Raw genomic sequence first — 24552 nt, forward strand, 5'->3', positions numbered from 1 at the left:
GGTCTGGAGCATTGTGACGTATTTGCAGGCATATCATTGGAAGATTGACCATAAGAGACTACATTTTCCAAGTGTCCCGCACGGTGTCCTGCGTGGAAATTGATGCGCAAAACTCAGGTGCTGGTATTTTTCCATGGAATTCAGAGACAAACCATGCTTCCACGAACGGCATATCAATGAAGAGATATGTGAAAAAACACCTTGGGGATTGATTCAAACAACGTTTGCCATGTTTCGGTCGATATTATGGAGTTCATTCGGAAAAAAGTTCGACGTTTTGGTGACTGAATTTTCGGTTCGTTTCGGTAGCCAAATGTGTAGTAACAAAACGGAGCGATTTGTCCTACACAAAGAATCTTTCAGGAAAAACTGGACATCTGCTATGTAACTGAGAGTCTCCTCATTGAAACATCTGAAGTTCTTCAAAGGTAAATTATTTTATTTGATTACTTTGCTGGTTTTTGTGAAAATGTTATGTGCTAAATGCTACGCTAATGCTACGCTAAATGCTACGGCAGCCATTATCACTCTTACACAAATGATTGATTTGCTATGGTTCAAAAGCATATTTTGAAAATCTGAGATGACAGTGTTGTTAAGAAAAGGCTAAGCTTGAGAGCAGGCATATTTATTTCATTTCATTTGCGATTTTGAGAAATCGTTAACGTTGCGTTATGGTAATGAGCCTGAGGGTGTAGTTACGCTCCCGGATACGGGATCAGTAGTTCAGAGAGTGTGAAGTGTGTGAAGTTTTTTACAACATTTTGACATTTTTGACTTTTGACTTTTGACTTTTGACTTCCTATGAAATCACATTGTAAATGGACAAAACATATTTCTTATGCGCATGTAAAAAAAAATGCTAATAAAATTGGACAAAAGTATATTCATACAGTTCTTACACATGTGTAATTGACCAAAAAATCGAAAGAATTTCGAAAAACGGTCCAGAAAGCACTTTTTTAAGGGGTGATAATTTTTGACAAAAAAATCATTTTTTCAAAATTTTGCTTTTGGATGTTGACTTGATGTCCATTTCCAATATGAAAAACCACGGTGGAGCGCACTCACCCCCTGTTGGATTTTTGAAGTGTTACAACTGGCAATAGCCATATGACATTTGCCATCAACTTTGCACGAATAAACGTCCAATTGGGTGGTATTGACCAATGTGTATATGGTTTGTCCGGTGCCAATGACTTGCCATTCATTTTTGTCCACTTCAGGGGGGTCTTCCCTTACTTGGTTGTAAAATGTTTGTATGCTTTTGTAAGCATACACACATTTCATGTGTTGGTATGCTGGGCGCTGTCCTCAGATAATCGCATGGTATGCTTTCGCCGTAAAGCCTTTTTGAAATCTGACAAAGCGGCTGGATTAACAAGAAGTTCATCTTTAAGCCAATGTATAACACTTGTATTTGTTATGAATGTTTATTATGACTATTTCTGTATTTTGAATTTGGAGCTCTGCAATTTCACCGGATGTTGTCGAGGTGGGTCGCTAGCGGAACGCCTACGTCAGAAAGGTTAAAGCAGGAAGCACCAGTGACTCGATCAATAAAAAAAGTGGTCAGATGAAGCAGATGCTAAGTTACAGGACTGTTTGCTAGCAGAGACTGGAATATGTTCCGGGATTCCTCCGATGGCATTGAGGAGTACACCACATCAGTCATTGGCTTCATCAATAAGTGCATCGAGGATGTCATCCCTACAGTGACCGTACGTACATACCCAAACCAGAAGCTGTGGATTACAGGCAACATCCTGACTGCGCTAACGGCTAGAGCTGCCGCTTTTAAGCAGCGGGACTCTAATCTGGAAGCTTATAAGAAATCCCGCTATGCACTCAGACAAATCATCAAACAAGTGTCAATACAGAACTAAGATCGAATCGTACTACACCGGCTCTGATGCTTATAGGATGTGGCAGGGCTTGTACACTATTACAGACTACAAAGGGAAGCACAGCCGAGAGCTGCCCAGTGACACGAGCCTACCAGACAAGCTAAACTTATTCTATGCTCGCTTCGAGGCAAATAACACTGAAACATGCATGAGAGCACAAGCTGTTCCGGAAGACTGTGTAATCACGCTCTCTGCAGCCGATGTGAGTAAGACCTTTAACTTCTTTGGGCTCAATTACCGTTAACGTTACCGTTAGTTAAAAAATGTTTAGATGAAAAAAATAAAAATTACAAAAATGTAATCATACACTCACAGACTGAAAACATAACATGTGCACAATTAATTAGTTAGAGAGAGATGGCACCGTCAGATAGGGCAGCTCTGCTTCTAGCTCTTAAGCTTACAAGCATTTAGCTACACCCACAAAAACATCTGCTAAACATGTGTATGTGACAAATAAGATTTGATTTGAAAGACATAATTGATCCACTCGAAGGTGCACATTGCTAGTAGTCTTGCAAATTAAATCAGTTTATTATCAATAGTTTCAAATACAGATAATATTTTTGAGAATGCAAACATTTATTCAAATGGATTAAAACACCACCTTGGATTGAGTAAATATAAAATCATCCATAATCCAATAGTAAAGAAATCAAATACATGATAAACACTGCCAATGAGACCATGATTTGACTGTGAAACCACTGATGATGAGCATAAAATACATAGCCTTGCTACTGTTATTTTATTGTTGCTCCTTAATTATTTGAAATATTTCTTTCTTTTTTCATTTTTTCTTAAAGCTGCATTGTTGTTAAGGGCTTGTGGGCAAGCATTTCACTGTATTCTCCACATGCGACAAATACATTCTGATTTGATTTTAAAAGGTTATCATGATCATTACACTAAAATGGAACACTAAGAAACTACAAACATTAAATATTAGGACATCAGTAAATATTATGACATTGAGAAATTAACTTTGGCATCCAGTATAGTATACAGTATTGAATGAAACAAAATCAAAAGTCAATTTACAGTTTACTGTGAAGAACCTATAGTTGTTTTAGCAAGCTTATATCTCATGCACCTTGCACATAAGTTACTGTATCTATTTTGAAAAGCCATAGGCTACCTTGTGGAAGCACAAACAAAAAAGTATAGTGATTATGCAGCAGTAGAAAGGTCAAATTGTCATTCACCTAAGGTTCAACAAGAAATTATTCACATTATGATTATACTGAATTCATGTAATTCATATGCTGAATATAAAAGTATGATTTTATCCCTTTACTAACATGTCTCCAGTGGAGGTTGTGTTACTGGATGGCTGCAAGGATGTCGTTGTACTCTGGGGTGTCTGGGTCCATGTACTTCTTATCGGACACCCAGGACTTCAGCCTCGCCTGCTGATTCTGGTCGATGATCTCCTCTTTACTATGGTGATTCAGCATCTGATTGAAGCCAGCTTTATAGTAGAACACTGTTCCTTCAGGAGATAAATCAATGGATCCCAGGGTAAGTTTATTGGGCTTTCCTAGAATAAAAACATAAACAAATTCATATTAAAACTTTCTGTGAAAATTTTAAAAATCTAGTGAAGAATTTCCTATATAAGAAGGACAGACTTAAGGGATAATGCCCGGGAAGACGGTGTTTGGAGGATACATTGGCACGGGTGTTGTTTAGAACGGCAAACCGTTCTAAATGTTCCATTGCAATACTGACTGGCAACATTCTTATCCCTTGCTTGCTAGCTAACCAACTAATGTTAAGTTACAGTCACTTCAAAAAGTGCAGCCAGAATAACAGCAAAGTAGCCGCATTTGCATTAGTTTAAGTTGTTTTCTAGTGACATTAATTTGGATGCATCCATAACAATGAGATAATGAGGCACGATTTCGCCTGGCATAGAATATGTGCTCACTCGTCAGGACACTGTTGTTCAGAGGAGCTAGCCAACAACACAGCTAACACAATCACTTCAAACTGAAGCTGGAATGACTGCAAACTAGCTGCACTTCATTTCGTTTGACTTTTTAAAATGGACATTTCATTGTATACATCCATAAAAAAAGATGCTGATTCATTATTTCGACTGGCTGAGAAACACTGCCTGCCTGTCTGTCTCGTCCCAACTCCCGACACGTTCAATACCATGGGACAGCTGGAGATTTTAATATTGAAACAACGTTGCAAATGTGGGAGAGACAGACAGCAATGTTAATACAAATCTCCGCTGTTCAAAACTAAATGTTAGTCTAAAAGAAATGAGAGATAATGTTTAGATGCTTTTATAGTGGAGATCAAGTTTAGAAATTGCCTGGCTGGGCTGATGAGACAGTGGATTGCGCAGTCAGAGTAAATAGGCATTTTAACATCATAGATTTAGCCGGTGGTAACTTGTGGAATAGACATCGGCTGGAATGTGGTTTTAATCAATTAGCATTCAGGATTAGACCCACCCATTGTATAAAGGACAATAATCACCTGCTTTGTCTCTGAGCTGGTCAGAAGCAATAGGATGAGCCATGATGAAAGATAACTTCAGTGATTTCTCCACATCTCCGCTTGCAAGTGTATCCGCTAGCGCCTTCCTATGAGTTGGAAGGCCATGCACAGTGTTGTTAGGAGATTGAGAACATTACGAATAGGGAAGCAGCATAGATAGTAAGTATTCAATTCCTTAAACACCACAAGAATGGAACTTTTTACATTGTAGCTAAATTAAAGGGCTGAAAGGTCTAAGAAGAAGAGGACCAGGCAGAAACCTTGCTTAAATTATATAAAATTAAGTTTGTTTCTGTGTTTTTATTTCAGCCTCGGTTGTGTATCACAGGGAGAAAGGGAAGGGATGGATTGCACCTATATTAATAGATAATTCACCTGCAGATGACAGATGTCTTACTCCTTCCAGTGGTTAGAGCATTCCTGTGATGCTGTTTGAGAACCCGCATTGTGAGCAGGTTCCCTCCATTTTGATCTGATTCAATGCTGTTTATCATATCATAAAGCTTCCGATTCTTCTGTTGAAGATTTTTCGGCCAGCTTCAGGGAATTCTTTGGTAGGATATGGTCTGCCTCCACAATGCCTCTTTCCCCCATGTTGTCAAAGAAAAGTTTGGTGTTTTTGACAATGATGAGGGAATAGAAGAGAAAGGGTTGTACTATGGAAGTACAATTCAAGTAAACACATCTATTTACACAATTTGTATGTCAATGCTTTATGAATTATTATATAGATTTCTGGTCTTAATAATATATTCAAGTGTAAAAACAATGCAGGGTCATTATAATAACATTGGTAGATTTGAACAATGCCCATATAAAAATGTAAAAAATTATTATGCTAAAATACCTTTTGTAAGGACCAACTAATCCAAGGTGGTACGTAAAGGCTATGCCATACTCATTTATCCCTGAGGAACTATAAGGACAATTCTTCATGGGCCTGATATCCTGTTCATATTCCCCATCATTCGTCCGTTTACTATTCCTGGTCCCTCCAACTATAGCATATTTTCCATGATTTTTCTCGAGTGCATCATAGGCCTTCTGGGTTTTAACCATTTCACTATAAGCCTGAAGGCTCCCTTTAATCTATGGGAAGACATAACAGGTATCAATAACTCCAATTACTCCACAACCAAGGTTAAAGATGCAATATGTTATATTCATTTATTTTATTCATACAGTTGGTATCTACCAATCATCTTAATTTCATAGTGTTCTTTCGTCGGATTTGATGAAAATGACATATTTCAGAAAGTTACTTAGTTTAAGAATGATTTAAACTATACGTAGACATGAGTAGGTGTACAGTACCTGGTCTTTAACATTGTTTCTTAGATTCACAGCTTGACTCGGGATCTCATCCTCAGAACTGTTAGATGTTGCCTGTGCTAGGGCATGGTACAGGCAGTTCTTGTTCTCTGAGCGCACAGGGATTACTTTGCCATCTTGGATGATGTCAAAGTGACCACTGTATGGACTTTCCACTCCTTGGATTCTGTCTTTTGCTTTAGAGAGGATTCCTTTCTCACTGAAAGAGCAGAAATAAAGAGCACCATTGGTTCTCATTAATGTAGTTCTAATGGAGAGATCCTAATTTTGGGAGATTTGCAGTATTGTTGATGAAGGTCTACCAAACAGTTTAGGACAAATACCTGTGTGTTTTCTCAGGCTCTTTGGTCAGCCGTAGAGTGATTTGGCCGGCTGAGCTGTTCGTTCCCGGGTAGGCCTCCTCTGAGAGCGTTTTCCCATCTTGATCCACCACTTTGAACTGGATGCCTTTACCATGGAGCAGGTCACTGTTTGTGAGGACATAAATGTCCAGGGCCGAGGCTGGTCGATTAACATCACCAATCTTCTCTGCATAGTCCAGAAGTTCTTTTGTTTCAGTCTCTGACAGAGATTTCCCAGCCGTCTGACTGGCTGATTTCATATCATGTTTATGCTGCCGGTCCTGGAAAAAGGCCTCAGTTTTGTGTCTGCCTAGTACATTGTCAACAACTTTTCCAGTAACTCCATTGAGCTTCTTCTTGAATGTTCCCGTCACAAAAGAGGACATATGACCAGCACAAGCATCTATGAACGCTTCGGAGACACTTTCCGAAATGGAGCTTAGCAACTCATCCTTCAGGCAAATCACATCTGGTAAATCATGTCTGCCATCTTGGTCATGCTGCTCCACATTTCTTTGCTGCTCTTCAATTTCTTTTTTTAAATTTGAGGACAAATATGTCATTAATAACATGTTCTGTAGGAATAGACTGAATCATTTTGACCAAGGTTGTGGTGTGTTTAACTATTTCTACACTTATTTTGACTCCTTTTGCAATAAAATGTGTTCCACTTTTTGCCACAAGGTCAGTTGCATTATTGCACACCTCAGAGAGTCTGCTGATAACATCACTGACTTGGGATGTGGTGGAATCAGTCATGAGGCCAGGAATAAGTTATTTTGTCATAACTTGAACTAAATCTTTTGTTTGTTGTTCAAGCTTTGAGTCAATCTTATAGTTGCTGCGGTTCTGCAAAGCTCCTTTAGGTACTGCAGAGCTAATGTATTCAGTGAGACTAAGATCTAGTTCTGCATTCTTTTTGACCATGTCTTTGAAAGCTTTTTCTAAAATTGTTTTAAAGATGGCCCCAATTCCAGCATCAATGGCATAGTTTATTCCTGTGATTACACCCTGCTTCCCTACCTCCTGAAATGCATACTTGGTTGCGTGTTTTAGAGCCATCTTCATGTTTGTAGGGGATGCCAGTTTCTTTGTTGCAGTCTTATTTGCATACTTTGCTGCTTTCTGTGTGGACTTGAAAACATGTTTTCCTGTGCCAATGATTTCCTTTGCAACAAATGAGAGTTTCAAAGTACCATTGAGGACTTTATATGCTGTGATGGCAACTTTTTCAATGGCGCTAAACCCTGCGGAGAGCAGAGACATCCCAATGCTGATGCTTTTGGAGATGGCCCATTGCGCCCAATCGAATGTGCCCGATATCATGCCAGATATACCTTCAATCATGTCAGAGACTCCTTCACAGATGAGAAATAAGCCAATCTGGGTTGCAGCGCCAAACGACAGGGCACAAACCAGAACTCCAAGGATGACCTGGCACATACCGATGAAGAAACAGATCAAAGCGTCAAAGCTGAACTCTGGCTTCTTTTTCACCTCAAACACAATGCTCAGGCCATTGTCATACAAGGCCTTGAGTTCATTTCCTGTGACGTAGTCTTGATTTTCTGAGAGGCTGTACATTGAGAATACCTCTGTTATGGCTGTGCCTTCACCCTCAAGCTCTTTAAGTTTATTTACTGCAAGGTCAATGTTACGTATCCAAGCTTGGTGAATGCTCATCCTGGAATCTATTTGCTTTAGAAAGTTGCATTCTCCTTCATGATGTGGTTCAAAGTTCCCTCTTGTGGCAATCTGAAAAGAAACCATGGTATTTGTGGTTTCTGACAAGTAAACATCCACAGATGTCTTTGCCCTTTCCAGTAATTCCCGTGCCTCTGTTTTGTAGCCATCTTTGCCCATGTTGATGGTGATGAAAGCTTGGTTGTACATTGCCACGGCACTGTAAAAAGGGTCACATTCTTCAACATCTTTCCAGTAGGACTTTTCTTCATAGTCAAACTTACTTTTGTTGCGAAGGTGCAAGTCTGTTCTGCCAGTAGCCTGCTTAATGTGGTCATAGAAGTTTAGACTTTTTCCATTCAGCAGCATGTTGCCCCTATTTGTGATATGCTCAAGAAGGTCTGCTTTAAGAACACTGATATCTTCGTGCTGACGGATGTGCTCCTCGTGAAGGGTAAGCCACAACGCCCCTGTTTCTTTCAAAGCATTGAGTGCAGGCTGGTAATCAAACTTAGGGCCTTTTTCTTTAAAACACTCAGGGACATCATTCGGCCCCATTCCTGACAGGTCATCTCTCTCCTGTTTTGTGAAGTTGCCATGAAACTTGTCAAGAAATTCACAAAATGTGCCAAACAGGTCCACTTTAATTTTTATTTCGAGAAGCTCATCTGTCTCCATACCTTTGATGCGTTGGACTTCGTACTCCTCTCTCAATTCGTCTCATGATCTCCATAGGCTGGCCCTGGTATGCTGGGGCAAGGTTATCCCCACAGAGGATAATCTGGACCATGCCCGGGTTTCCCTTCTGACCAGTTCTTCCAAACACCTGTTTCTCCACTCTGCAACTGCCAGGGTAATGTGTCAGGAGGACGAAGAGGCCAACAAGTATGTTGACATCCTGATCAACCTTGATATCAGTTCCACGACCTCCTAGGTTTGTGGCTATGATTACATGTCCCCCTCTGAATTTGGTTCTCTCAATGTTGTGTTTCTCACTGATTGTGTAGAATGTGACGGAGGGATGTGGATTCTCGCTCTCTATTTTCTTCCGAAGCTTGTTTGCTGTATTGACATCTTCACATACAACCAAGACAACCTGACCACTTTCTGCCACTCTCATTGCTGTCTTACAGAGGATCTCCATCCACTGGGCTTGCCCACTGACCTGAATTGCTGGAAGCTCGGAAGCTTGGTGAGCGGTGAGCTGGAATTGTGTAGCTCTCTGTTTCGTAATGCCTTGCAAGGAAATCTTTGTCGGCATCACCCCCTAATGTCCAAGACACACCAAATATCCCATTCCCTTTTAGGTACTTTTGAAAGTAATGGAAGTTTGAAAGGTAATTAGTCACATTGGACAAAGGAGTGGTTGCCAGCTGGTGTTTCATCTCCAGAAACTGCTGCAGGCCGTCCCCCCAGCGTTTGTTCTTCTCCAACACTCCACTGGCCTGGAAGTCCACTGGGATGATAGCATGGTAGAGATGCTTGTCTCTGACAGCTTCCAACATCTGATCAATCATGTACTCTCTGCCTTGTGTCATCATGATGGCTTTCAGGGCGTTTTCCACAAAGACTGGTAACCGATTCTCAAGGTACTTCTCAAGGAAAGAGGGGATCACAAGAAACTGAGTTTGACTGAGAGTTGCCAGAATATTTGATTTTAGACTTCAGCTCAGTTGCCTTAATGAGTTTTTTTCAGGTATGATCTCGCTGGCTCGTCCATTCTCGAGGAGAAGCATTTTGATTTCCAGGATATCAGGGTTGTTGTGCAACATTTTCTCCTTAACCAGCACGGCTTTATTGTTTGTCACAGAGTAACAGTCAATGTCCACATCATTCTCCAGTGCTTTCTCCATGATGGTGAGCAGATCACACTGTTGAGTAATTCCAACTTTGGCCATGAATGTATCAACAGTTCTCCTGTTCTCTGTTGTATCGTCTTTCTCTGTGTTCTCTAGAGCATGCATGAACATGTCAAAATCTTCATCTGAATAGATACCCAACTCCACTCCGGCTTCCAAAATGTGAAATTCAGAGAAATCTTTAGATGTTGCTGGACCGATAACAGCTAACTTTGCAGCCTTGTGAAAATGCTGGATTCCAGTTGTCCACTCAATCTCTCCAGTATTTTCCATCTCAATTGGCTGACACATAGATACCATGGCCCATATGCTAGCAAGGACTTGTCTGAGGTGCCTCAGGCCACTTGCCTCGTGGGATAGAAACGTCACCTGAACTCCATTGTCCAAGGTCATGTAGTCCACTTCATCCACAATCACCATGTCGAACCTCCTCTCCCCACGTGTGGTGTCCTTCTCGAATTCCTGCCTCAATGCGTCTGCTGCAAAGCTGCCAACGGTTCCGTAAACTAATTGTTTCCTGTAAGCCTCCTGTAGCATACTATCCCTGCTTTCAGGGGAGCTTCCCTGTATCTGTGGTGGTGGCACAACAGAGGATGTGACACCAAACATGTCATACAGTTTCTTCCACTCCTCTTGGTCTCGGCGAGCAAGGACTGCAGAACTGGTCACAACGTCAACCTTAGTGCCACGGATGGACTGGATGGTGGCAAACATAGCCAAGATGCAAGATTTTCCTTCACCTGTGCCGATTTCCAGAAGGATACCTTTTTTCCCTGTTAACTTTGGTAGAAGGAGCATGAGCAATGATGCCAACTGCGTGATGCTAGGAAAGTAGCCTTCTATGTTCTTACCGTTTTGAGTGTAAATGGTTGAGCAGTCTTGTACAGCAATAGACATCCTTATTAGGACCTCCTTGAGAACAGCAAGGTCAGGGTTAGTAAAATCCAGTGACTTGATCATCTGCTTTGCTTCCTCTATCTTTACCTGATCCAAGTCCTCCTTTGCATGTTTTGGAAGTTCCTCTGTCATATATCCTAGAATTTCCTTCATTTATGGACAATATTTTCTCTGGGTACTTTTCATTTGGCATTTCATTCACAATGGTGTCGGCATCCTTGTCCCCTTCTGCCTCAGCATACAATTGTAGAGAGTTGACAGGGTCTTTATCTTTCAGGGCAGAGAGAGTAGAGAGAAGATCCAGCTTGTTTGTCCTCACAGTATGAAGGATTGAGGTTGCTAACTCTTGGTTTATGCCTGAAACACCTCGCAAAAAGAGCAGAATTTCTGAAGGTGTCCAGATCATGTTGAAGAGAATTTGACTAAGGAGCCCCTTGTTTTTCTCTGACACCTCTGTGAACACATCAAGAATACTCAGAACAAGTTGTTGAGCCACTGTGGGATTTGTGCTGTACAGCTGTTCAAGAAGACGGATGACAAAGTCATACTTCTGGTCCCAGTCAAGTAGTTGGTCCTCTTTACTGTCTGTGTCCGAGTCGTTGGTCAACGTTAGCTCTGTCACAGCCGTGAGGATGCTAAACTGCTCAGTGAGCGATTGCTCTCCTTGGCTGATAGCACGATCTATGGTCAACTGACACCAGATTGACAGTTGAGGCTCTCCAAAGTATTTAAGGGTTAATTCATTCTGAAGATTTTTCATTTGGTTTTCAAGTTTGTCCTCTTGCATGCCTTTGTCTTCAGTGATCTCGTATTTCTTCAGAAGATCTTCAAACTTATTTTTCAAGTCCCCTGGCTGGAATGAAATGGTCCCAACACAAAAAAAATTGCAAAGAAAAGGAATATTTTAGTACAGATGCACTAAAAGATGTATGTGTCATACTATAAACACTTTTTCTATTAGTGGTGTTTCCATGTAAATTGGCAACTGTATGTAAATATGAAAAAACTGTATTTTCAGAAATATATCATATGTTTATCATTAAGTTAACACAACATTTATGTGAAACACAAAATCATTAATGCGAAATAAAACCTATTCTACAACCCTTTTTGAAATATCTCTTACCTCATCCCTTCTGATTGCTGCAGCGTCATCTTCTATCATCTGGTGTAGTACCTGTGTACGCTAGTGATGGCGCTGTTGTTCTTTTAGTCTCAGCTTCTGTCTCAGCTTTTCTCGTCCCTTTGACACCTTCTTACCCGAAAGTTCGCTCTCCCTTTTGATTTCTTGCTGGATCGCCCTCTCCCTCTCCAGTTGCTCCTGGCGCCTCCTCTCCTCCTGCTGTTGTCTTCGTTGCTCCTCCTGTCTTCGCCGCTCCATCTCCCCCTGCTGTTGTCTTCGTTGCTCCTCCTGTCTTCGCCGCTCCATCTCCTCCTGCTGTCGTCTTCGTTGCTCATCCTGTCTTCGCCGCTCCATCTCCTCCTGCTGTCGTCTTCGTTGCTCCTCCTGTCTTCGCCGCTCCATCTCCTCCTGCTGTCGTCTTTGTTGCTCCTCCTGTCTTCGCCGCTCCATCTCCTCCTGCTGTCGTCTTCGTTGCTCCTCCTGTCTTCGCCGCTCCATCACCTCCTGCTGCTGACGGATACGGTCTTCCTCTTGCTTCCCTGATGGATGAATACAAATGACACCATATTCCCTATGTAGTGCACAGCGTTTGGCCAGAGACCATGTGGACAAATAAGGTAGAATTTGAGACGTAGTAGCCAACAGCCAATGTTGTTCAAACAAAATATGGATCAATAAGAAATATAGCAGCCCTGAGCCAATACTGCTATTTGCTGAACCAATACTATATTATTTGTATACTGTAAGCAATAGTCTTTACATTAATTGGCTCAGTTGCAAATACTAGTTGCTGATATACGATGTATTGAGGGTATGTATATGGTTTATTTCCAAAAGGAACATTTTGAACATGATAATGTAGCTCAGCAGATTTGTAAGAATTTACTTACCATAGTTTGGACATGTTGGACTATTAGACTCTGTGTCGCACAACAGCTGAATGTTTTTAACTATCATGATTTTACAGTGACTCAGATACTTACGTCTCCGACAAGTTCGTAGTGCCAAGTGTAAGGGGTTTGGTTCCTTATAGACACAGAGGCCCCCATTATTCAGAATCTGTTGGGAAAAAAACCAGTCTTACACCAAATCATTTAAAATGTAATGTGTTCATTTATCTACTGGACCTTTTCTCAAGTTCATACTAGCAGAGAATATGAGGTAACACTTTCAAATACACAATGCAGACCTTTTACTATTCCTACTTATTCATTGTTTATTCATTCTTATTAATAAAAGTTGTATTTATTTATTCATAATTTACAGTGGTTATCGACGGGATTATTTTGAAAAGTACAACAATTCTCTTATAGAAAACATGAACTATCAAACTTGTGTAGCTCCCCGCAGTCTCCGCAAGCATCACTTTTGGGGCATAAACATGTCAAACAAAGTAGCAATAAATGTTTTCTTGAAAATGCTGCTTTTAGATAACTATGATGTATCATGATGATATACAGTATATCTAATAGCATGACATTTAATATTGCTAATAGTTGATAACATTTGAACAAAAATGACAAGTAATGTGTATTGGCCAATTTGATAACTTGTGGTGAAGTCAGCATTAGTGGGACATCAGGTGTCGTGGGACATTTGTGTTTGAGGGTGCTGTACTATAGTAACTTTGCAAACCAATCACAACACATGTTATTGGGTTGTTTCTGCTTGTGTCCTGTGCATAAAACATTTTTGGTGTCAGTGTTACATCACTTGTGTGGTCAGGTTTCTTAGATCAGGTGACCCGTTGAAAACAAAAAAACCTGCCATACTATGATACCTTGAGCTAGAATGCTAAGTTTGTCATTCTGTCAATTATTATCATTGAACAATCTATCTTTTGGTGTTAAAATGAATAGTGATTTGAAACATAATAACCAGTCATATAAACAGCTTTTATATTTTATGAAAATGAGATTTATATTACTGTCCCACTTCCCGTGAATGGAGTTTGAGTAGTGGAACAGGTACCTTTTTTAACTATGCACAAAATAAACCTTTAATCATTTAAAATGTAAATTCCTTCATTAGATATTATAAAGTACATTGGAATATGTTGTTGTAGTTGTTCATAATATCTCCAAATCTAGTCTAACTGCTAAATAGGCCTAGCACATAAACCGCATAGGATGAGTGGAAGGAATTAAAGGGAAATAAAAAGGGGAGGGAAAGAAAGGAAGGACAATGGGGAAATGTATTTGCACCGTAATACTTCGATATTAGGCTAAATTGATTATTGCAGCAGGCAGATTATGCAATAGTCATGTAGGCCTAAACACCTTACTCTGTTTATCTTAATCAGGGTAAGGTCAAAATTAAGTAAGCTTAAAACACCTGGTTTTCTGAGTGATCTTTAGAATTATTAGGACATGTCAACTAGTGATGCGCGGGTTGCTTCATAACCCGTAGATGAGTTTAAGATCATTAGATATTGTGTGTGGCTGAAGCACGGGTGCGTGGCGGGCGGGTTGGATAAGGACAAAACAATAGGCTACCTAAAAAAATCCATAAATGTATCATTCTTGTACAAATTATTTCTATGCAGGCGGGTTACACACACAATACCCCATAATAACAAAGCAAAAACAGGTTTTTTGAAATGTGTTTAAGCTTTTTCATTCTGTGTAGACAAAATATTTAATCAATTTTAAAATAACGCTGTAATTTAACAAAATGTGGAAAAGGTCAAGGTACTTTCGCACAGGTTTCCAAATGCAATGTATATGTTACAAATGTGAGAAATATAGGCTACAATATATTAAGAATTTTAAAAACATACAATATGTTACGAATTTTCTAAACTTATCAGGGTTAGAGTTAGGTGAAGGGTTAGTTAAAAGGGTTAGGGTTAGGGGAAGGGTTAGCTAACATGCTAAGTAGTTGCAAAGTAGCTAAAAAGTAGTAAGTAGGCTAATTGAAAAGTTGCATATTAGCTAAAATGCTCAAGTTGTTCAGGATGAAATTCAAACAACAACTTTTGTTTTTACCTTAAGTAAAACCATCTGTCTTATGTAACCAGACTATTTCCATAAGACCGGTCCAACAGATAACTTTTTTAGATGTATTGCATTTTTTCCCGGTCCCTAAACGTCTTTGATCCGCGAAAGTAGCAGCAATAACAGAGCCCTTTACCGATAGACTAGATTGAAGCATTCATTCCATCGATTTGTGACATTATTCTGGTGAGCAAGGGTTTATTTAATCTTCTAGGGCAACACATATTGACAGAAGAAGAGAAGCTGCATGTATCTAATTATAGACAAGTTAACTAACAAATAGTCTACCAAAATGTCGGAAATTATAGAGAAACATCTACATCAGGCATAAAATCGTTCTGCCATCTCTGACTATAGCTGTATGAATGTTAAATGACGAGACAGAGGCATTGATGCGAGTAACCAGTCTTGTTCAGTACATGACAATACATCCGGGTATCTCAAGCACACAAGAGTTGCAGTAATGAACATTTACCAACAGATGGCATCACTGTGCCATCTTACACCCATAACATCTTCCATTTAATAAAATAGGACAGGAGGTGTCAAATCACTAACAAAACAAACCTAGTAACAATTTCCAACATGAACAGTTTAGTATTTATTTTATTTTATAATTTTTTTTCGGGTAAACAACAACACATTTTGATATTCTCTTCACTTTTGGGAAACCTACAGATTAAGTATTTTTGGTTGCTGGGACAGATGCCCGCAGCGTGAAAAGACACGGGGCTTGTCTGCGAGGACTGCGGGTTCCCGCACAGGCGTGTCACCTGAATGTCGAAGGGGAGAATTGATGGGCGAGGGAGCAGCCTACCTGTGATCCCCTGGCTCTTCGCCCAGTGCCTCAGGCCCCATGTGACTTGCTGGGGTTCTGTCTTTTGTCATGCGACCCCTTTGGCCGTCAGGGTTCTGAGTAGGTGCTGGCTCAGCAATCCGAAGGTCAACCCTGTTACGACGGTACAGTGATCCATTCACTTTGACCAAGTAGGAGCGTGGTGCCACTTTCTGTACACAGGATCCGAGTCTCCAGAGGCCTGTCCGGTCCCCTGGTAGTGGCTTCATTCGCACCGTTTCACCCACCCTGAGCTCAGGTAAGTATTTTGCTGATTTGTCGTAGATGAACTTGGAGACCTGTCTTCTGTGACGTAGCTTCACCAGCACGTCTGTCACCACACATGGCTCCAGGAGAGTGCTGGCTACTGACAGCTGCTTTTAAGCGTCGTGCCATGAGGCGCTGTGCCAGGCTGCTGTCCATGCCTTCTGTCAGGGTATTGCGCCACTGCAGGATTGCTTTCCAGGCATCTTTGCCCTATCGCAGAGCATTTTTGCAGAGGTTCTTTGCGATTTTTACTGCGGACTCCGCCTTCCCATTAGCTTTTGGGTGTCGTGGTGATGAAGTGACGTGCTCGAATTCCCATCCTGAAGCAAATTTTCGGGAACTCAACTCCGGAGAATTGGGGTCCATTGTCTGAAATTACCCTATCTGGCTGGCCAATAACAACTCTCTGACTCTTGAATATTACTCAGTTTTGAACACTGAGCTCCTCTTTGACTGGCCAATATTCTCTGATGGCTAAAGCAGTTTCTTCCCTGCAGTCGGGCCAGCCCATCAGAATCACAGACCTCAATGCCTGGAGTTGCCCGTCCCTGTCTGTGTGCTGTCTGATTGTATAAGGCGCTGGTCCGTAACATTAAGGTAGTCAGCCTGGTTGATGTGTTCAACATCCACTTGCTCTGTTTGTAAGCTGCACACTGTGTGTTGTTCATGCATGGAGCGTGTGTGAGTGCCTGATGCAGTAGCCCTGCTGAGCGTGTCACTCACATACATCTCTGGCCCTGGCTTATACACCACCTTGAGGTTGCAGTTTTGTAGGGCCAGTAGCATGCTCTGCAGTCGTTTTGGGGCATTCAGGAGAGGCTTGCTGAATATAGCAATAAGGGGCTTGTGATCTGTCTCTGCGGTAATATTGTCGTGCCTGTACAGGTAGTGGTGGAAGCGTTGGCATGCAAACACAATGCTGAGGCACTCCTTCTCTATCTGGGCATAGTTCTGCTCTGTTGGGGTGAGTGCCTTAGAGGCGAATGCCACAGGCTGGCCCTCCTGCATGAGGCAACAGCCAAGTCCATACTGGTTTTGAGTCACTCTGAATCGTGACAGGTTTTGACACATTGTAGTATCGCAGTACAGGTGTCTGGGTGACCAGTTGTTTTATTTCCCTCACCGCTGCGTCATGTTTTGGGATGCCAGATGGTGTCCTTGTCCATGAGCCTCCTCAGTGGCTCACACACTTCAGAGAGCCGCGGTAGGAATTTGGCCAGGTAGGTGACGAATCCGACGAAGCGCTGCACTCCCTTCACGTCAGATGGGTGGGGCATTTCCAAGACAGCCTTCACTTTTTCAGGATCCGCCTTCAATCCGGTGGAGGACAAGATGTGCCCATGAAAGCGGACCTCTGGCACTTTAAACTGAAGCTTTTTTATGCTTAGCCTTAGCTTGACCTATCTGCATCTGACCATCAGGGCCAGCAGCTTGGCGTCATGGTCACATTCTGCCTCCTCATCACTGTCTCCACAGCCCACTAAGAGGATGTCATCTGCTATGGGTTCCACGCCACTGAGTCCCATCAACAGCTCATGCTGTTTCCGCTGATACACCTCTGGAGCCACGGAGACACCAAACGGAAGCTTCAACCACCTCTTCCTGCCCCAGGGTGTCCAAAAGGTGGTCATGTAGCTGCTGGGCTCGTCGAGCTTGCACTGCAGGAAGGCATCTCTGGCATCCACGAGCGTGAAGACTCTGGCCTTTGGGAGCTTGTAAAGAACATCCTCCAACGTGGGCATAATGTAATGTGAACGTCGCAGAGCCCGGTTGAGGTGTTTAGGATCAATGCATATCCGTAGCTTGTCTGGTTTCTTGACGATAACCATATTACTTATCCAGTCCGTAGGCTCGGTGACGGATATGATGTGGCCATCTGCTTCGTATTTGTCGTAGCTGCTTTCATGGCCACTTACATTGCGGGGTGCACACTGGACAGGCTGGATTGCTGCGTCCAACTCAAAGTGGACTTCCCCAGGAACTGACTCGACCGGTGCGTTGAAGACATCATGGTACTTGCTTAGGAGTGTCTCCTTGCTCAGGGGCCCAGCCTGGACTTTGTCTATAATGTTAAGATCAGCTGGGATGGTGAAGTTAATAAGTCCAAGGCGTTCGCATGTAGAACCTGACAGTAATGGCTGTTGACTAGCCTCAACTATTTCAAACTCAAGGGTGTATTTCTGGCCACGTAAAACACACTCTGTCACAAACAGGCCTAAAGAGGTCATGAACTGGCCTGAATACAGTTTCAGCTTGGTGCTACTCTGTGTGAGTTTGTCTCTGGGCGCGAGCCTTCTTTTGTCTTTAAGGCTCATAACGTTGCATGTGGCCCCTGAATCTAGCTGGCATTGCTGTGGTTTATTATTAAGTAGCAGAGTGACAAACCACTTTTGTCCTTACTGCCCCTATGCACTCGCTAGCATGTACATCCTCTGTGCTGTCGTTCCCTTCATCTGTGTTTGTTTCCATGGAGTGCACTTTACCCTCCTTTCTCTTGCTTTTCATGAGACCCTTGGGAAGTGATTAGCTGTACCACAGGATTTGCATATTTTTCCATAGGCTGGGCAGTGTTCTTTTCCTCGTCCATGAGAAATGCCACAATATCGGCATATATTGGGGTTGTCTGCTGCAGAGTTGGCTGTAGTATTAGCATTAGCTGTGGCAAAGGGGAATTTATTTACTGGCTGCCTGAATGTAGCATTGACATTGTCCGTATGTTGCCTTTCTAGCTCCATGGACCTTATCCGTATATCAGTAAGCTCTGCTGCACAGCATGTCTCCACTGCCAAGGCCAGCGTCAGGTCACGTTCTCTCAGCAAACGTCTGCGGGTGCCCTCATCAGCTATGCAAAGCACAATCGTATCTCTGATCAGTTCATCTCTTAAAGCACCATTGTCACATGTAGCTGCCTTTTCCCTTAACCTAGTGACAAAGCTGTCAATGGACTCCCCGTCCTCCTGTTTGCAACGACCGAAAACATAACGCTCGTAGATGACGTTCTTTGCTGGCGTAAAGTAATGTTCAAGAGCATCAAGAATAGCTATAGTGTTACCTTGCTGAGCTGCTGTTAGGTTCAGGTTGTGTTTGTATACGTGTCGGCATTCAGTTCCCATTATAGTCCTCAAAGTGGCAGCCACTACCTCATCTTCCTTTTCCAGAAGTCCCGTTGCTAGCGCATAGTCCTCCCATTCACCTCTAAACGTATCCCAGTTCGTGCTCCAATCCCCGCTGAGCTTCATAACGGCGGGAGGGGGAATGTTCGCTGCCATGTCTAACCGGTGCTAACAACACTGAAGCTAACTACCAAAAACACTCTAACTAAGGCCAATTCCGGGCGAAATTTTACACAAATAAGCATTTGTTTGTAAACCAGAGCAGGTGACTCTAATTTGCGGAAAGCATGTTTAGTTATCCGACTCTGACACCATGTTTGAATGTTAAATGACGAGACAGAGGCATTGATGCGAGTAACCAGTCTTGTTCAGTACATGACAACACATCCGGGTATCTCAAGCACCCCGGTAAAACACAAGAGTTGCAGTAATGAACATTTACCAACAGATGGCATCACTGTGCCATCTTACACCCATAACAATAGCCTACAGGCATTTTCTGTATTAGTGGGTTAGGGTCGGGCCTCAGATTGTCACTTCATCACATATAGTCAGGCGGTTGCGGATGTGTTATTATTAATTGCGGACGTGTGTTTGCTCACCTGCGCACCACCAATGTAAGCACCTTATGCGGCGTTCCAGTGGTGTGTTTAGTACAAGGTCATTAACACAAACTGGTAAAAACAGAGTGTGTTATATACAACCGTCAACAAAGTTACAAGTGCCAGGTGAAGTGGGACACTAATGTATTTCTAATGAGAAAATAGTGTCCCACATCATCTACTTAAGTGTCCCACTACACCTTAAAGCCACGCTTTAGCAAAAGTATGGGTCTGATGTTGTTTTAGTGGTTGTACATAATACATGATCAACTTGTTTCATCATAAAAATGCCCAAATGCCCCTTTTTTGAAACTGCATTGTTGGTTAGGGTCTCGTAAGTAAGCATTTCCCTGTGAGATCTACCTGTTGTATTCTGTGCATGTGACTAATAACATTTGATTTGATTTGAATAAGACCTTCATTAATGAAATAAACATAACTTCAGTAGGGGTAGCATGATTTTGATTGTGTACATAATCATCTACCAAAAAGTGTCCCACTCATGCATATATCACCCTACACACAAATAGCCCATTGAAAACAATCCCGTTTCATCCAGTTAGTTTTCAACATAAATCAAAGCCTAAAAAATGAGTTGTACTATGTAGAATAGCCTACACAGTGAACAAGATTTGAACTAACCTTTTCCTCTACTTTCCCTCTTCTCTGTGTTCAGTCAGCACTCTGAGAAGGTGAAAATAAGAAGGACTAATAACACCTCTAACACTGTGAACTTTGAGACACTGCACAGCTTTTTATGTACTTTTTTCAGAAGCTGATCTTGACCTGACACAGCCAATAGCCACAGTGGTTTCACTTTCACACTTCAAAGACCAGCATCCTTGTTTTACTTTCCCCATGTATTTTTTTACAGCTGTTTATGCACTCTTGCTCTCACCGTACAGTATATGCGTTTTAAGGAGAACGGTTTATTAGAGGTTGTAAAAGATCATGTAAACATACATTTTGGTCAATTGAGACATTTCAACATGACGTGTTGGTGATGAAAGAAAGAGTGAGAAATTGTGATAAGTTTTTAAAGTCCTTTAAAAATGAGAATAAGAAAATAAGAAGGACTAATAACACCTCTAACACTGTGAACTTTGAGACACTGCACAGCTTCTTACGTACTTTTCTCTGAAGCTGATATTGACCTGACACAGCCAATAGCCACAGTGGTTTCACTTTCACATTTCAAAGACCAGCCTCCTTGTTTTACTTTACCCATATACTTGAAGAGGAGAGATTACTGTATTTTTTACAGCTGTTTATACCCTCTTGCTCTCACCCTACAGTATATGCATTTTAAGGAGAACGTTTTATTAGAGGCTGTAAAAGATAATGTAAACATACATTTTGGTCAATTTAGACATTCCAACATGGCATGTGTTGGTGACGAAAGAAAGAATGAGAAATTGTGATAAGTTTGTTGTAATCAATATAACGTTTAAACAATTAGAGAACCCGTTTTTTTATAAATACAAGACTGCACTACACTTCTGTGAAAGGGCCGCTTAACCACATGACGTGCTTAAAGTAAACGGGCCAGAAAGACACTTTAGCACCGTGATGTAACTTTGTGGTGTAAAACACAGGCGACGTGAACATGGGATGTGGCTTCAAATGAAAAGCTGTTTTTTAAATAACCCACTCTGTTAATATATAAAAATTGTTTGTATTTAACCTGGCGATTCAGTTAGGAAGAAATTCTTATTTGCAATGAAGGCCTACTGGGGAGCAGTGGGTTAACTGCCTTGTTCAGAACAAAATCTTTTTACCTTGTCAGCTCAGGGATTCAAGCCTGAAACCTTTTGGTTACTGACCCAACACTCTAACCACTAGACCACTAGACCTGCTGCCCCCATAAATCTTTTGCATTGGCCGGGAATCAAACCCCGGCCTCCCGCGTGGCAGATATAAGTTGTCAGCAGTTGAAACAATAAGAAAGCTCTCTCGCTGCCACTGTTTCAGATCATTTGAGGGACAGGGCTTGACAAATGTAAACACTCAAATTCATGGACACAACTTTGAATGCCATATCTAGCTTTTTGGGGCCCCTAAGCAAGATTTGGTTGCCCACACTTCGTGGACAAAACATTTTAGTGGCCCCATCTTGGCGGCAGAGAGAAATTTGCAGTATTAAAGTTTATGTCCTGCAATTCTTCACATTTTGCCATGGGGCGTTGAGAAAATGTTTCTGTTTTAAAGCACATTTTCTGCTATACTACATATTTTGCCACGGGGCAAAGTGGACATGTCGCAGTTTTAAAACTAATTTCATGCGATTCTTCTCATTTTGCCATGATCAATGAGGGCCCCATAGAGGTCAGGGCTCGTGCCTTGTGTGCTCGGTCAGTAATTTGTCCATGATTACTACAAGGTTTAGATAACCGGCTAGACTAACTTACCTAGCAAATAGCAATCTGTAAAATGTTAGTTGACAAGGCTAACATACTGTATGTAATATTGTGTTTAAAAACCTAGTAAAGTGTCTTTACATGATCAATTTATAAGAGGAAACCAACATCTTCAAGAATAGATCCCAATTAACACTTTTGGCACCATCTGGTGCTGTTATTGGAGATTTCGGAGGATTTTATCCATCCTCCGAATTATCCATCCTCCGAATGGATGAGGTGAGTTTCTGAAATTCAATGCATGAAAAATGCTCATACGTGATTACAAACCACACACTTGCATTGATTTGTGTGTACCAAAATGTTTAGCTTTTTTTTTATATACGTATGCAGTGCATTCGGAAAGTATTCAGACCCCTTGACTTTTTCCACATTTTGTTACGTTACAGCCTTATTCTAAAATAGATTTTTTTTTAATTCCCCTCATCAACCGACACAATACCCCATAATGATAAAGCAAAAACAGTTTTTTTGAAATTGTTGAAAATGTATAAAAATAAAACACTGAAATATCACATTTACATAAGAATTCAGACACTTTACTCTACTTTGTTGAATCACCTTTGACAAGCTCTGTGAGCTTGGATGGGGAGCGTTGCTGCATAGTTATTTTCAGGTCTCTCCAGAGATGTTCGATCGGGTTCAAGTCCGGACTCTGGCTGGGCCACTCAAGAACATTTGGAGACTTGTCCTTTAGCCACACCTGCGTTGTCTTGGCTGAGTACTTAGGGTTGTTGTCCTGTTGGAAGGTGAACCTTCGCCCCAGTCTGAGGTCCTGAGCGCTTTGGAGCAGGTTTTCATCAAGGATCTCTCTGTACTTTGTGCCATTTCCCTCAATCCTGACTAGTCTCCCGGTCCCTGCCGCTGAAAAACACCCCCACAGCATGATGCTGCCACCATGCTTCACCGTGCCATGTTTCCTCCAGACATGACGCTTGACATTCTGGCCAAAGAGTTCAATCTTGGTGTCATCAGACCTGAGAATCTTGTTTCTCATGTTCTCAGAGTCATTTAGGTGCCATTTGGCAAATTCCAAGTGGGCAGTCATGTGCCTTTTACTGAGGAGTGGCTTCCGTCTGGCCACTCTACCATAAAGGCCTGATTGGTAGAGTGCTGCATTGATGGTTGTCCTTCTGGAAGGTTCTCCCATCTCCACAGAGGAACTCTGGAGATCTGTCAGAGTGACCATGGGGTTCTTGGGTCACCTCACTGACCAAGGTCCCTCTCCCCCGATTGCTCAGTTTGGCCTGCGGGTCAGCTCTAGGAAGAGTCTTGTTGGTTCCTAACTTGTCCCTCTAGTCGGCTGGCCCTCGCTACATATTCGTCGCCAGACCCACTGGCTCCAGGTCATCTACAAGTCCATGCTAGGTAAAGCTCCGCCTTATCTCAGCTCACTGGTCACGATGGCAACACCCATCCGTAGCACGCGCTCCAGCAGGTGTATCTCACTGATCATCCCTAAAGCCAACACCTCATTTGGCCGCCTTTCGTTCCAGTACTCTGCTGCCTGTGACTGGAACGAATTGCAAAAATCGCTGAAGTTGGAGACTTTTATCTCCCTCACCAACTTCAAACATCAGCTATCTGAGCGGCTAACCGATCGCTGCAGCTGTACATAGTCTATTGGTAAATAGCCCACCCTTTCTCACCTACCTCATCCCCATACTGTTTTTATTTATTTACTTTTCTGCTCTTTTGCACACCAATATCTCTACCTGTACATGACCATCTGATCATTCATCACTCCAGTGTTAATCTGCAAAATTGTAATTATTTACCTACCTCCTCATGCCTTTTGCACACATTGTATATAGACTCCCCCTTTGGTTTCTACTGTGTTATTGACTTGTTAATTGTTTACTCCATGTGTAACTCTTTGTTGTCTGCTCACACTGCTATGCTTTATCTTGGCCAGCTGCAGTATTTTTTGGTACACTTCCCCAGATCTGTGCATCAACACAATCCTGTCTTGGAGCTCTACAGACAATTCCTTTGATGATCTGACATGCACTGTCAACTGTGGACCTTATATAGACAGGTGTGTGTGCCTTTCCAAATCATGTCCAATCAATTGAATTTACCACAGGTGGAATCCAATTCATGGAGGCAGGTAGCCTAGTGGTTAGAGTGTTGGGCTAGCAAGGTTGCTGGATCAAATCCCTGAGCTGACAAGGTAAAAAAAAGATGTCCCTCAGCAAGGCAAGCCACTGTTCTCCAGGTGCCATGGATGTTAATTTAAAGCAGCCCTCCTCACTTTTCTGCTTCAGAGGGGTTGGGTTAAATGTGGAAGACACTTTTAATTCAATGTCATGTCATACAACTGACTAGGTACCTTTCCTCAATCAAGTTTTAGAAACATCTCAAAGATGATCACTGGAAACAGGATGCACTTGAGCTGAATTTCTAGTCTCATAGCAAAGGGTCTGAATACTTTGTCATTAGAATAATGCTTGAACAACAAAAAAATGTTGAAAAAGGGAAGGGGTCTGAATACTTTCCTGAATGCACTGTATATGTGCTTTATTTTCCATAAAGAAAAAAATTAAGACATTTAAATAATCTTCCTCTCCCCGGGGGGAGAGTGTGCGGGATTCCACCCGGACGGGCAGATCCCGGGTGGACAGCTATACCTTCTACCCGAGACGTACCGGGGAGATAGGGGTCCG

The 24552-nt window shown here is 42.0% G+C and overlaps 1 protein-coding gene across 5 annotated transcripts; it reads right to left on the reverse strand.

Moving 5' to 3' along the window:
- Positions 1 to 2410: 2410 nt before the first annotated feature.
- On the reverse strand, positions 2411 to 20209 carry LOC109868529 (protein translocase subunit SecA-like). 5 transcript variants are annotated; one of them, XM_031821488.1, is made up of 9 exons: positions 20112 to 20209; positions 12640 to 12715; positions 11660 to 12195; positions 6077 to 11386; positions 5736 to 5952; positions 5269 to 5510; positions 4797 to 5004; positions 4401 to 4507; positions 2411 to 3447 (listed from the first exon to the last, which is right to left on the reverse strand). In XM_031821488.1, the coding sequence occupies exon 4, from the start codon at positions 8453 to 8455 to the stop codon at positions 6869 to 6871; it is 1587 nt and encodes a 528-aa protein (XP_031677348.1). In that variant the 5' UTR covers positions 8456 to 11386; positions 11660 to 12195; positions 12640 to 12715; positions 20112 to 20209; the 3' UTR covers positions 2411 to 3447; positions 4401 to 4507; positions 4797 to 5004; positions 5269 to 5510; positions 5736 to 5952; positions 6077 to 6868. The 5 variants fall into 3 exon arrangements, with proteins under 5 accessions (XP_031677347.1, XP_031677348.1, XP_031677350.1 ...); XM_031821487.1 differs by having other exon boundaries at positions 4797 to 5510; positions 11660 to 12109; positions 12158 to 12195; XM_031821486.1 differs by having other exon boundaries at positions 4797 to 5510.
- Between the last annotated feature and the right edge of the window lie 4343 nt (positions 20210 to 24552).

Source organism: Oncorhynchus kisutch, unplaced genomic scaffold (genome assembly GCF_002021735.2).
Source record: "Oncorhynchus kisutch isolate 150728-3 unplaced genomic scaffold, Okis_V2 scaffold3980, whole genome shotgun sequence".
NCBI classification, from domain to species: domain Eukaryota; kingdom Metazoa; phylum Chordata; class Actinopteri; order Salmoniformes; family Salmonidae; genus Oncorhynchus; species Oncorhynchus kisutch.